The 14,799-nt window shown below is 36.8% G+C and overlaps 1 protein-coding gene across 1 annotated transcript in view; it reads left to right on the plus strand.

Annotated features, from left to right (window-relative positions):
- Positions 1-14,799, plus strand: part of LOC104569502 (versican core protein-like) — a 97,701-nt gene that overhangs the window by 30,348 nt on the left and 52,554 nt on the right. Inside the window, exons 5-6 of the mRNA XM_088519787.1 lie at positions 3-296; positions 3,172-6,279. Of these exons, the coding sequence (XP_088375913.1) occupies positions 3-296; positions 3,172-6,279 (3,402 nt within the window). The remainder of the gene's footprint in view (positions 1-2; positions 297-3,171; positions 6,280-14,799) is intronic.

The following is a 14,799-nucleotide window of genomic DNA, read 5'->3' on the forward strand; positions in this document are numbered from 1 at the left end:
AGATCAAGTCGTTCATGTTTCGGTTCCTATGAAGCTAACTTTCGAAGAAGCTAAGGAGTTGTGTCGGAGAAGAGATGGCGTTCTTGCATCTGTTGGGAACCTGTATGTTGCCTGGAGGAACGGTTTTGACCAGTGTGACTATGGCTGGCTGGCTGATGGAAGTGTTCGCTATCCTGCATCTGTGGCTAGGCCCCAATGTGGAGGAGGTTTACTTGGGGTGAGAACCCTATATCGCTATGAGAACCAAACAGGCTTTCCTTATCCAGATAGCAAGTTTGATGCCTACTGCTATGAACGTAAGTGGTGGGTGGGTGTGTGTGTGTGTGGGTTTTTTTTTTTTTTTTTTTTTTTTTTTTGACTTTCTCATGTGACTTTGTCATGGCTGCTTGAAATGTGCAACCTTACTGTCCTTGTTTCTGTGAATGATGAGCCAGCCGTAGCTACAGATATTTCCAGCACAGGCACTGGATGCTCTTTTGCAGACAGTCTTTGCTGCTGAAAGTAAATCCTGACACCTGGTATAATATTGCAGTCTGGCAGCTCTCACTTCAAAAGTGTGTCAGTGGGAGCTGGAGGTGCCCCATGTTCTCATACTCTTATCTGCAACATTTTAATATATATATTTTTTTCTTTGTTTTTTTGTGGGTAAGATCTTGTAAAACTGCCAGTGGAAGCAGTCCTAATGGACTTCAAAGGAACTGCATGCCAGAGGAAGGACTAATTAAGCTCAGGAGTGTGTGCTTTATCTGCATAATAGTATCTTGTCATGCTTCTCCTTCTGTCCCTCTCCTCAAGTGTTTATCATCACTTTTAAGTGTGATGGGTAAAATTAATTCTAATGGGGATGAAGCTCCTCAGTCCCTTCAAAAGCCTGGAGCAGGGACTTTACAATTTGCCTGTAATCTAGTCCATAGAACAAGTTTCAACTTTCTAAGTCACCTTTTTTTTTTTTTTTTTTTTTTTTTTTTTTGAAAAGTGCTCCAACTGTTCTTTCAGGAAATTTTACTTAACAAATTTTAGCTCTGTGTGTGTGTTTTTTCAGATCTGCTTTTTGTTTTGGCTATGTTTCGTGCAGCTTTGTTGTTTCTTTTTAGATTGGATTTATGATTTCATTTTAGCTGTAAATTGGAAATATTCAGGTTTTGAGACACATTGTCCTATGTGTTAATTCACTGAATGAAGTTCGCATTATTTTAATTGTTTCAACAGACCCACATCAAGGGTGACTTCAAGTCATCCTCTTGTGACTAAGGGCCTGTTTGCCTGATGCTTTGTCCATCTAAAGCTCAGAATCAGAGACTGGTTTTGAAAGAAGAAATATAGGAAGCAACAGCTTTCATAGTATATAACAGGACAGACCTTTGTTAGGTGATGGAAATGGAAAATAGTTGTCTCTGCAAACCTCTTCCTTGCCCCCTCAAAACCTCTGTTTCTGACAGTACTGAGAGTTCAAGCAAGAGTATTTCAGCACATCCGTGTGCATGTGGTGCAAGGCAACTTGCAAGCACTGTTTTTCTGTGGAAGACTTTCTGTGGAAACACAACAGACAGCTGAACATAGCAAAGCCAATGTATTACATCCCTTTGTCAGCTCAGCCCAGTATCAGAATGGGCAAAAAAAGAGTAGGGAAGCATCTCTGTCATACAGCTAACCACAGGCTGTTAGTTCTGTTCATGCTTCCTTTCTCCTATGTGAAGGTGAAAGCTTAAACTGCCTTACTGAGGCAGCTACCTTCACTCAACAATTCTCTGTTAAGAAGATAAGTCTTTGTCCTTCTCCCAGAAATGTGGTTTAGCAAGACATGCATACCTGCAAATATCTCTAGTAATATCTTGGATGAGGTACAGGTCAAATAAATCCCTAGAGTGCTCTACTGGCTTCATAGCAAGAGGCAAACATTACAAAGGAAGTACATGATAACAGTTTTCAGCATGTTTCTTATTAAAATCCTTATTTGGTATCCTTAAAGTCTGCCGCCTTAAGTTGTATAGTGTGCTTTCCTTGGGGAAAAATACTAAGTTTTAATATTGCTCCATTATTTTAAATCCCTGTTTAAGCAATGGTGGGAAAGAAGGTGAAAAAAGGCTATACAGTGAAAGCATAAGACAGAGAATGAAACAATATCATATCTGTACAAAGCCACATTCTCTATCCAAAAACAAATTCACTCAGGTTGTTCATAATATAAAAAGAATCAATATTAAAAAAAAAAAAAAGATAGCCTTTGATATAACCAACTGCTGGTGAGAACTTGCTTTTTTGCTGCTAATAGGTTGATTAATTTTATTAGGAAAATCTGCCTCATGTCTTGCATCGGAAGGAGGACAAAGTAGATAGCATATTACATGCATGTTGTAAGGACTACAGTAATGTAAAACATCTGGGTGGAGAAGATGACAGTTAAAACTGTTGTTCAGCCTATTAAAACAAGTATTAAGGATTTTTGTTTTCTCACAGCAAAAAAAAAAAAAAAAAAAAAAAAAGATTTCTCCATGAAGAATAAGCCTCTTTGATCCACTCAAAGTTTGCAAACTTGAAGTGTGTAAAAGATCCTATATCTCTTATTTATGCCAGCACAGTTCTAGTTGTCTTGAAAATTAATTCTAGCTGGAACAGCTCTTTGGATAGGGCTAGATTCATGTCACTTTGCACATGATAAAAAAAAAAAATGGTTATTGATAAACTCTTTAAAAGTAAATACTTATGGCAGTGTGCAAATGAACTATTTGACAAATAGAATACCTTTGGTATTTGCTCTGATTTTCTTTAAATAGATACTTATTTTATTCAGGAATTATCAGATAATGAGTAATGAATAATAAGTAACAGCATCTCAGGCAAATCTCTGAATATCTGGATCTTCCAAACATTTTCTTGGAAAGTGGAAAGTTACTTAAACAATTGTGAATAAATGTACACACATACCCAGCAGTGATGGAAGAAGATTGGCTCCTTCACAGATTTTAAAATCTGCCATTATGCCCTCGTTTTGTCCAAGTTTGCTATATAATAGTAGATAGATATTAGATAGGCACCCAATTAGACATGAGTGTGTGAAAATAACCGATTTGTGCATACATGCTGTGAATGCTTGAACATTAAATGTCATTGCACAAAATTTGTGCTTTTACTAAATGATTCCTTAACATCTTTTTTTCTCCTTTTTTTAAGGTAAAAAAATCATACCAGAGTCTACAACTCTTAAACTGGGTACACCTCTGAAAACTGCGTCAGACAATGTGAAACCATCATCTGCTAAAGTTACTCTTAAACCTCCTATTTTTGAGGCTTCAGTTACTGAAATGGCTATCACCAAAACAAAGGTCCCTTATTTAGAGGAAACAACCCTTGAGAGTGAAGAAGATATAGAAATGACTACTGCTTTGGCTGAGGAAAAAAGGAAAATGGAGGTGCTTATGAAGAACAATAAGTTAACCACCATTCTACCTCAAACTGTCACAGATGGTGAATTAAGCACTTATGATGCACTGGGAAGGACTCAATATGATGTTTCACCTAGCTTAACAGAGAGCACATCTGCAGCTTTGGAGGAACACACTTATTCTGAAGCAGAATTGCCCAAGGAACAAGGTAGGTCTGAAAGCATTAAGAAGGATGCTTTCTTGACCCCTGTTATTTTTCAGGATAGCACAACTGTAGTTAAGAGTTCTTCTGTTTCATGGGAAGATATTGAAACAGGTAATTCGGAAAACCATGATGATGACCAGACTGAACAAATAGAAGTGGGTCCTATGATGACACCTACAGACAGCTTGGTATCAACTTCACAGAGGGGGTTTCCCGGGACAGGGACTTCAGTTTCACTAACAAAAGAGAAAAGCTATTTTGGTACCCAGTCAACAAAAGAACCCCCCAAAAAATCAATGGAAGCAAAATCTGACAAGAACCTTACAACTGTTGTAATCCCCAAATCTTTTTTCACTGATCAGTATGATCTTACTACAGAGGGAGAGGGCAATGAAAGCATGTTCACTATTATGCCTGATAGGATTTCTGGCATGGTTACTAGTAACATCCCAGAATCAGATGTTCCTGCTATATCAGAAACATTCTCAGATGAGCATGTGGTAACCACTGAACAATTTTCTACGGCCAAAGAGTCAACTCCATCATTTAAATTTAGTTCCTCTGCAACTCTGTTTGAGGATAATGAAGCATCAGCTGAAGGAAGCAGAGAGGACTTGAAAGATGAGCAGCCTACCATGTCATCTGCAATACCTGTGTCTATTATTCTACCAGCTGTTAGTCAGACAGGATCTGAGGCCATCACACTCTCAGGAAGTGTTACTTCCCCTCAAAGCTTTGGAGAGAGTGTCACATCCATCATCCACTCATCTCCACAAACAGTAAGATCGGCCATTTTAGAAGAACAGGAAAAAGCAAAGGAGCCAGAAGAGCAGACAATTGATGTTACAACCCCTTATAGCACAACAGTCACTCCTGCTTCTGTTAAAACAGAATCTGAGGGATATTTTGTAAGTGAGAAGTCCACACCTGCCCCTCCAGTCTCCAGCATATGGCTACTGACAGAAAAGGGAATGGAGCCTACATCCTCTCCAGGGAAAATTATGGAACATATGAAACACTCAGGAGCAACAAGTTCAGAAATAAGAGATGAAATTAAGATAAGCACTAAGCCAATGGAAACAAAAGATGCTGAAGAAGCTTCATCTGCTGTTTCTGATCAGAGTAAAGATATTGGAAGTGTCTTCCCCCCAAGCAGCTCTTCAGTTTTGAAACTAATCACGGTATCCAGAATATCAGTGGATGAAGATAGTACAACAATAAAGCCTTTTAGATCCTTAAGTGATATGGAATTAACTGCTTTGCCCACGTTTATGGAGGTCACTGAACGTGAAGGATATGAAACATCAGGGTATATTTTGAAAATGTCCATGCCTACCCCAGAAGTTGAGCAAAAAGAGGTTACTGAGAAATCAATAGCAACACCTGCTGATGAAGATGTCACTACTGAGATGGAGGCTTCATTACACACAGTGACAGAAGATCAGACAAGCATTGCAATGGTAACTGAGGAAGAATCACTGACAACTCTTCAAGACATAGGAACATCATCAGTTGGCTTTGTAGGAGCAAAGGAATCTATAATACTTACAGATGTAAGAAAGATAAGTACTACAGTTGCCCAGAAAGAACATGATGTTTCCATAGTTTTGGTTACTGTTGAAAATGGGATCACTAGAGATATGCAAATAATTGATCAGACTACTTCTGGTGGTTTTGTTCCAACAGAAACAACTGCAAAAGATAGTGAAGTATTTCTAGATGAGCTCTTCACAAAAGATCAAGATATGGAATCAGGTACTTCTACAGATTCGACCTTACCTGTGACAACTATTCAAATACAGGAACAACAGATGATATCAGAATCTGAGTCATCTCAATCAACTGTTCAAGAGAAGCAGGATGAGGCAGGTTCAGCCTACGATGAAACATATCCAGCAACAGAAGTATCAGTGCCTTCAGTAAAGCTGACAGATTATGGAAGAGTCCTAGGACCTGCTGAAACAAACACTGTCACCTTGCACCTCACAGTGACTTTCAAAGCTGCAACTGCTGCTGATCAAGAAGAAAAGATTACTGAAGCAATGTCTGCAACAGCAAGCATCCAAACAAAAACAGATGAAAGCAGAGGAACATCTGCCAAAGAAGAGGACAGCAACATAGTGAGTTGGGAATCCGTGTTGCCCCCTCATACAGTGCCGACAGACCATTCTACTTCGGAAAGCATTACTCTTCTGACGTTGGGAGCTTCTCCAAGCCAAACTTTGGAAGGTTCAGGAGTATCAGAAGAACCTGAAGAAATCAAACCAGTTATAATTTCAGTAAATGCAACAGAAAAAACAATCCGCAGTGATGTAACTACATTTTCCATTAGTGCTGTAGACAAAATTCAGCCTACGGCAGCATCCAAACCTACCCCAAAGTCACCACGTATCATTCTTGAGGATGATGAAATAGTAACAAGTAGTGATATCATAATAATTGATGAGTCTATTTCCCCCAGTAAAGTCACTGCTGATGATGATCTGACAGGAAGAATGTCAGAACTGGAAATTGATAATGAATATTTCACATCATCAACTGCTACCGCAGTTGCACGACCTACTGCGCCACCCAAAATGAAGGAGGCCACAGAGGCATTACAACCTCAAGAGGTCTCTCCTCCTACTTCATCCCCTGATCGTGGAAGTGCCATAAGATTGTATGTTATTCAAATCACAGGCAATGATACAGGTAAGATTTTGCCTTTTAGACCTACTGTCCAGCACAATGGACAATTTATCATAATAAACTGGTGTATTTTAGAATATACCAGAGGTGTTTCTTGGATCACTGAAGCATGCAAAGTACCAAGTTTTATCTAGGCAGCAACTTACTAGATGTTGGTAGGTCTATTATTTATACATTTAAAAAAAAAGAAGTGTATAATATATATGGTTTTGAGCCAGATTGTTTTATCTTCATTCTTACATGAAAAGTATTGTTGTATTACCTATTAAGAGTCTTGGTGGTTATATTTCTGTTTTTTTTATATGATGTTGTCAAGTCATTGATTTAACTTCAGCTACCTGCAAAGCAAGCATTTTAATTTCACAGCTTTCATTCCATGCATTACTGGTCTCGAATGAAGCACTATATTATTTTAACATTCTATTAGTCTGTAGCTATTAACAATGCCATTTACGGTGTAGTCAGCTAAAAAAGATAAAGACGTATTGTTATGTCTACAGAAGTATCTCCTGTGGCTTAGGGGGAGGATTTTTGCAGGTTTTTGTAGCACATAATATTTTTTCTGACTGATTTGTAGCATCTGTGGTGCAAATTGACATAATTTGTACAGTTTCATCATATTTTTTTAGCTGATGGCACTGTATATGTGTACGCAGCTTCTATTCCATGGGTATCCAGAACAGAAACTGCTGAAATAGTAATGAACTATTGAGTTTTATGATCAATGTGTTGCTGTAATATAATAGCTGAAGGCCATACATTTTTAATTTAAAGAAGCCTGTCAATTGACTAGTATATCTCTTGATAAAGCCTTATTTTTTTAAATTAGATAAGAAAACTGACAAAAAATAAGGCTCAAAACAGTTATTTTAATATTGCACTATTTTTTAAATATATTTTTCTTTTTTGAAAGAACACAGTAAAAATACATTTTGTGTGCCTTATATCATAACTGTGCATGCTGATTTAGAATGATTATAGAACAAGGTGATTTCTCATTGATTCTTGACTTTAACTTCCATATCTCTGAAGGACTTATACAGCTACCATAATTTATGCAAGCCTTTTGATTTTTGTCAGCAGTTGATTCTGTTTAGCAGAGTTATTTTCAGAAATGAAAAAACAGCAGTAGATCCCTTGAGATCTGCTGTATCATATTGAATCTTTGGTGCACTGGATTTTGTATCTTTAGGTTTATTATGCTATTTTATATTTAGAAGATGTATAGTTATACAAGTTATCAGTGGCAGTTTTAACCCTCTATTTCAGAAAATAATAGTTCTGTTATTTAAACACTTTTCTGTCATTTAAATACTTTTGTTTTCAGGATACTTTATGGTTATTTTGGCTGATGTTGTCTATATTGTTAGTGTATGGGAAGTTATATGAGACAGTCTGGTAAGTCTGTCAAGAACAGAAGATTCTTGAAGACTAGAGTTAGGTTACATACTGAATGTTTTTGTAGCTGTGGAAATTTGGTTAACTGAGCAGAATAATAGTGAGACTGTACAGTAGTGATATAGTTTCCTCTGTTATATTGTTGGGCTATAATACAGTTTATTGCACATGGGCATCTATGTTCCAACTGCATGGGAGAAAGTTGTATGGCTTGGAAATATGCAGAAACTTTATATTTTCTTCAAGTGGTGTACAAGGTCTATTTTTCAAAATTTCTCAGCATATATATCAAGAAGAGTCATGGCTTATGTTTTGCTTAGAGCAGTTAGGAATATTGTGATTCTGTGAATTGTTAATCCAAACTGGACTACGTAGGGGACAGTGGATCAATGCATTGTCACATCCACAGCTAGGCTTGCTCTCGTTTGGGTGATCTAGGCCTGAGGATAGACTTTATTCAAGGTTTACTTTCTGTGTCTTCACAAACTTGCTAAAGCTGTGCATGCATATTTGCAAAAGTGAATGTGTTTGTATGTTTGTGGATATTTACATGCAGAGTTAAAGGTATACAGCCTTCGAATTCTGCCTTTAGGAGTGAGTATTCCCTAAATGGCAGTGGCGCTCTCCTCCCAAAATGCAAGGAATTTTATCATGTATTTAGTGCAAGGTCACAAAGGAATTTTCTTTATTACTCTGTTTTCGGAATCTGACATTGCAAGTCTCTACAGTTTTAGCTACTTGTAGAGAAAAGCCACCCTATACCTACAGGCTAGTTTAGAGCTGCCAAAGATTTATTCTGTCTAAGGATTTGGGTTAGTGTTTTCTGTTCTTTCTGGAAAAATGAAAGGCTGTGTCTGGAAAATCCTGTCAAACACATTTTCACTGCATTGTGCTTCAGTACATAAGGTTTCCTTTGTGCTGAAGGAAATGCATATAGGTGGTGGTGGAGAGGAGTGGATTTGGCAAATATTCCTAACATATGCCGTTCACTAGGATATAGTTCAACTTTATCATTCTTGATTTAGAAATTGATTCACGGTCATCCAGGAAATACATAAATGGTACCTTTGACTTTTAGTTCTCAGCTAATTGGAACAATAAATAGTTTTCATCATTATGGCGTTCTGGTAAAACAAGTTTTTTCTCTTATGCCTTGGCATATTTTCAATGCAAGATAGCTTGGCATTCTTAAATATAAGATAATAACAATATAAGCAAAGACCTTCATGATTGTGAAGCTAAGAGTCCAAAAATGTTAAATTGCTAAATGCGCAAAAAAAAAGACAGCTTGCATAGCATGCCCTTCAAATAATAGCTGTTGTAAATAGGAATCTAAGGAGAGCTTTGCTGTATAAAAGTTGTATATAAATGAATATAATATTTTCCTTCTTGCATATGCAGTAAAGTTGGTCATTTTAAGAGATCTTTATCTCCTTGTTGCTCAGTTTTTGCTAGAAGTAAGTTATTAAAGCAGAGCTCGATGGAATTACAGTATCGTATTTTGTTTAATATCAGACATATCACTTACAGTGAAAACTTACTAGTATACTAACACACTGAATATTGCTCTCTGCAGCTCCATTTGCCATCTGTAGAGTAGGCATAATAATAAAGTGCTCCACAGAGGTGCTGTTAGGTTTGTTTAGTTATAAACAATATTTTATACTCCATATGGAAAGCAGGGGTCATGTCAAACTAGAGGAGTTTGGAGAGAAGCAAGCTGTTTTAGCAGTACTCAGCAAGCAGGGCAGTGTGTGCCACACATAGCTGCGGCGCTCTCTGTGATGTGTGGGTTGTCTTGAGTCCTGCTGAAACAAAGGGAAGCCCTTTGCTATTTCAAGTGTAGTAACTGTACCTGTGGCCAGGATCTGAGAGAAGTAAAATTGGGAAGCATTTCTTGCGCCTTTCTTTTCCCTCTCAAACCTTCACTGAACTGGCAATGGCTTTGCTGAAGTGCTTTGAAGTCTTTAGATGGAATGTGTTATGGATGTACGAAATGCAGGGGATATTATTCTTTTTTTATTATTTTAGATGCAAGCCACACTTGAAAGATGTTGAATGTTGAAAGGGTTAAATTCAATTTATATATACTGCCAAGAATCTTAGGCTGTCCTAGACCCCCCCGGATTAGTCCTAAATAGTACAATATATGCCCTCAATTTGATGCTAAATATATGTGTTCTTTTTATATTTGTCCTTTTTAAAATGCAGTACTCCCTTAAATTTATTTGACCAACCATCCAGAAAGACTTTCTCCTAAAGGACCTCTTTTGCCATCCAAGAGTTAAATTGTTATACTCCTAACTTCTCATAGGTTTGCTTGTGATCAATTAAAACTTTCATAAATGAAGTTTCATTTAGTTTTAGGTATAAAATTTTACTCATGGAAACAGAAGTAATTAGGGACTTTGCTGTAGATCCTACTCATTATCCTACATGTTGGTAAATACACTCAAATGCTCATAAGAAAGAACATATACTTCAGTGCTGCTTATTTGTACAAGATTTTTTTTTGTTTGCTGTCTTCACAATGTACAATACATTTTATCACAGAACAAACAACCCATATTCTGCCATATGAGCAAATGTGAGGCAGGTGCACAAATTAAGAGGAATATAAAGCATGCAGTTTCATGCAAGGTTGTCAAAATGAGAAAGCTCAATAGCCCTGCTCTGTGATCTGTTACCATAATAGCAGTTTTTCGTTGCATCAAATGGGACACAAGTTCTGTCTTTCATCGCAGAGAGGTAAAACTTACCACTTTGTGCCCTTTTATGTTCAAATAGCTCCTGTGTATTGTAGTGGCAGCTCTGATGCTGTTGCTGGAGGGTAATGGATTTGTAGCTGAAAAAAGAAGACTGAAGGAACTTTTCAGCTCATAAAGCTTTTATGAGCTGAAAAATGCTTGTGGGGGTGGTGTTTAACAGTGGTTGAGGGGATACTGGAAACATAATCTGTATGTATCAGGAGTAATTTGCACACCTGCACTTTTTGGAGACATTTAAAAGTCTTAGTTGAATATGTTTCAAAGTGCTTATTGGACCCTGGGACTCACACCAGCTCTATCTGGTTTCTTGTCTCCTTCAGCTTTGAACAGAATGAAACTGCAAGAACTTGTGCTTTGTAGATGTGGAATTTTGTGGAAAGGGGTTATAAACCTCTGTTTCAACGTGCAGTTCTCTCATGTGCATGTTTCTGCCTTAGAAATGTAAGAGTATGTGAAATTTGAATGAAAATGAATACTGCAGAGTACAGAATGCTAATGACTCATGGTTATAAACTTTTTTTTTAAAGGCAGATTACAGTCTTTTTGGGTCCTTTTAGACCAGGTTTCAAGGTTCATTTAGTCTTCTTGTGCCCAGTGCTCCTACTGGAAGGATATTCCAGAACATCATGATTTTGTACACATTTATTCTTGCCAGCATTGTCTTTAGCTCAAATAATTCTTTTTTTCTCTCTGACATGTGTGTCTCGATACTCTTTTTTTTCTCTGTTGAGGTATAGCAAATAACTGTGTCCCCTTCGTTTTGCTAACTTTGGGGGGGAATATGTGCATGGAAGGATGGAAATGCTCTGGGATGCAAGGAGAGGAGCTGGCCCTGTTCCAGGAGCTGGGGGGTGTCAGGATGGTGTGATGCCCTGACTAGATTACTGTGTGGAGGGATAGGAGTAATATGCCCTACAAACACAGTTTTTGGGCACCATTTCACTTGCACCAGAGCTAGCATAAAAGCATGGGGCATGCATGTTTGTATCTACCTGCGCCTTTACCCACATTGTTCTCTTAAGTTATTTTGTTTATGTCCCCTGGCAAATCTGTTTGGATGCTGTTCTTTGAGGTATATACACATGTGCTATGTGCTATTTTTGTTGTAATTTTCAAAAGTTATGTGTACTAATTACTGTTAGGAGATGAGGAGACTTCTTAGTTTATGTGCTGAAATTGCTTTGTGTTTCCACAAATAAGTATATCTTCCTAAAACCTATTATTTATTCTGAGGACCTATTTCAAATCTAAGCCTATTGTAAAGAAAGTTGTTTTCTTGCATTCACTTCATTCTCCTGCATGATACAGTGATTGACTGCATGTCCAAATGGATGTGTATGAATAGGATTTCCCAGACTGCAAGTTTAGCATCAGTAACATCTGCTTGGCATTAGTAGTAAGTGCTTAATTCTTGTGATCACTGTTATGCAACTAAGAGAAAGCAAGTTCCAAAGTTGTCTAAACAACGTGGTAAACAGTGCACCATATAATTTCAAATACATCTTGAATTGTATGTGCTGGTGTGGTATTCTGTGGCCACAGCTTTATTGCTATTGTGCTAGTAGACACCTGAATTCATTGGGATGTTGTAGCAATAGTGAAAGCAGCTCAGTGTTGCCTGAACCAGCTTCCCTACTTATTAAATGCAAAATCTATATCCTGCTTTAACTGAGGTTGGCCCTGTATCCTTATTAACTGCAATGCTCTAGCTGATATTTCAGCAGCTGCTGGCTCTCATCAGTCCTGGAGAAAGGATACATTCCCCACTTTCATGAGCACTGTAGTCAATGGACATGGTCTTATTTCAAAGTCTGAATGATTAATGCAGTCTCTTGTAGCAACATTTTGTTTCCAGCACTGTGCTTGTGTGTTTGGCTAGGAAATGAAAATACCTAATGATTTTGAAACACATTTCCAAATGAAAGAGGCTTGTTAATGCCAGATAGCTATTCAAGTAATTTTCATATCCTGAATGACCAAACTCTCCATATTATTCCTGAAACCTGATATACATTGAGCCAACTGCTCATTTTGTTTAGAGTAACTCAAGTGTTAAATGCTAAGTACTGTGGTTAGATTTTGATATCATGTTCCCCAATGTAATTACAGCATAATAATTCCAATGAGCTGATTGAGAGCAGAATAGTTTTGGGGATGGTAGGTACCAGAATATCTTCATAACCTTTACCACCTCCAGTTCACTTTATAAATTATGGTATTCTTTTCTTCAGGATGGATTTGTGTTGTAGAGAATTAAATGAACATATTTAATCCTAATTAATAGACCTGTTGCTTAATTAATCTGGCTGGCTTTTTTCTAAATTAGAATATTCATGTTGTATTAGTATTGTAAAGAGCTTTTAGAAATAAACACAACACAATTGCATATAAATTAGATTTATAATTCAACTTCAAGAGGGTCCTGTGTGACAAAGTACTGATAAACAAATACTTGTAATAAATTCAAGCTTTTTGTGATTTGATCCTTTTTTTTTTTTTTTTTTTTTTAAAATGTGTGTCTAACACAACTGAAATTTGATACTTAAAAAGTTTCAAAAGGAAATAAAGCTAAGGCTGTGAGTTAATAAGTAGTTTGTAGGACACTATTGCTGGTTTTTCCTGGAGACTTATTATAGAATAAAATTTTCCCTTTTGCATTCCTGTATAGACTCCCATAAATACAAGGAACAGTGCCCTCACATTAAAGAGGATGCCTATGCATTTTCTGCTGTTTTTTCATTGTTTCCAAGGAAACATCCCAGATAAAGACATAGGGATTACACATTTCTAGTTTTCTTATATCTCTCTATTCATGAGAGGAATGAAAGAATTTTATTCATAGTTACAATGTAGTTTCCATGCATCTGTTGTAAAGGAAGAGGAATCCTTTTGCAAGTTTTTGTTTGTCTTCAGAAATTGTACTGCAGAAAAAATGAAGTGCCTTTTACATGGAGACTACATCCAGAATATGCATTGACATTTTTAAGGAAGGTAGTTGTCCATACCAGAATTTTCTGCCACTTTCAGAAAATGTTATCATTTTAGTGCACATAAAGTGATTTTGCCAAACTCTGGATAAATACTGGATATGATCCCAGAAATTTAAACAAAGATGTGTTCTAAGTGACTCAAACTAAAGCTCCTAGTAGAAAGTCATTCTGTTAAGAAGGGTCACTTGAAAATTATTCTGATAATAGAGCTTTAAAAATGCTTGTTGACTATTTTTTCTTTTTTGAAAACAGCTTTTAGGCTATTATTTTTTCAGTAGCATTTTTTGTTTGTTTTTCTTTTCGCACATTTTAGACCTCTGAATCTTTGAAATGATTGAAGTTCGTTCTTCTAATGCAGGGAATACAGCTAGTCTTTTTTTTTTTTTTTTCCATCTCCCTCATTTTGCCGGTGTGTAGATGATAAATTTACTTAATAGCCTGCATAATACCTGTCAGTGTCTTTGAAGATACTTGTGCCAGAAAATAATTCACAAGTCAGGATGTGTTCAGAATGTCTGCAACATTTTCTGTAGCCTTTGGGAAAATTGAGCTAAAGTTATCTATCTTGTTCTGCTGAATAATTCGCATTTAAAAAAAAAAAATCAGTGAATCGTACTAGGAATTGTCTGATCAGTCCTGCATTATTGCACTTGCTTAAGTGAGGAAAATTCAGTTTCAAAAATTGTACAGAAATTTCTCTTCATTAATGATTAGACTCCTGGGGAGGAAAAATTTGATTGGAAGTTTGCTCCTGGTCAGGAGCAATTTGATCTTCCAGTAGTCCCTGCTTTTGTGTTACCTCTGCTGTGTTTCTTCATTTCTTTTCTTTCTTTTTTTTTTTTTTTTTTTTTTTTTTTTTTTTAACCCAACATTAGATTACAGAATGCCTGAGAAGCATTAATTTTTTAACTAAAATGTTAGGTTTTTCATGTAGTCCCTAGTCAAGCAGGAGTTCCATAGAGTTACTGGGAGCCTTTTGGAATTAGGAAAGGAATTTTCATGTATTTGATGTAATTACTGTGTGAAAACAGCATCAAAGGACATGAGAAACCAGAATCCTTCTTTTTTAAGTTCTTATTATTAAGGGTTATTTTTAGCTGAATAGTAAATATTAGGAGTAACAATATCTTAAGGATAAAAACACAAGGTAAATCCTCTGGTGAAACTAGCTAGTGCTAGTGGAGTTGTAATGGCGAGCGAAGATATGCCTTCGCGCAGGTACTCCGTTTCATATTTGCAGGAGGTGGTTAGCATAAGTTCTCACAGGATTTCTTTGACTAATTGCCTGCACACCAATCAATGTTTTCATAGCTGATTTCATAGCTTGGGTCAGAAGGGCAATAATGGCAGATTTGTCATAGTTTGAA

This window comes from Tinamus guttatus, unplaced genomic scaffold (assembly GCF_059628265.1).
Source record: "Tinamus guttatus ecotype Peru unplaced genomic scaffold, ASM5962826v1 Tinamus_guttatus_pri_ptg000071l, whole genome shotgun sequence".
NCBI lineage: Eukaryota > Metazoa > Chordata > Aves > Tinamiformes > Tinamidae > Tinamus > Tinamus guttatus.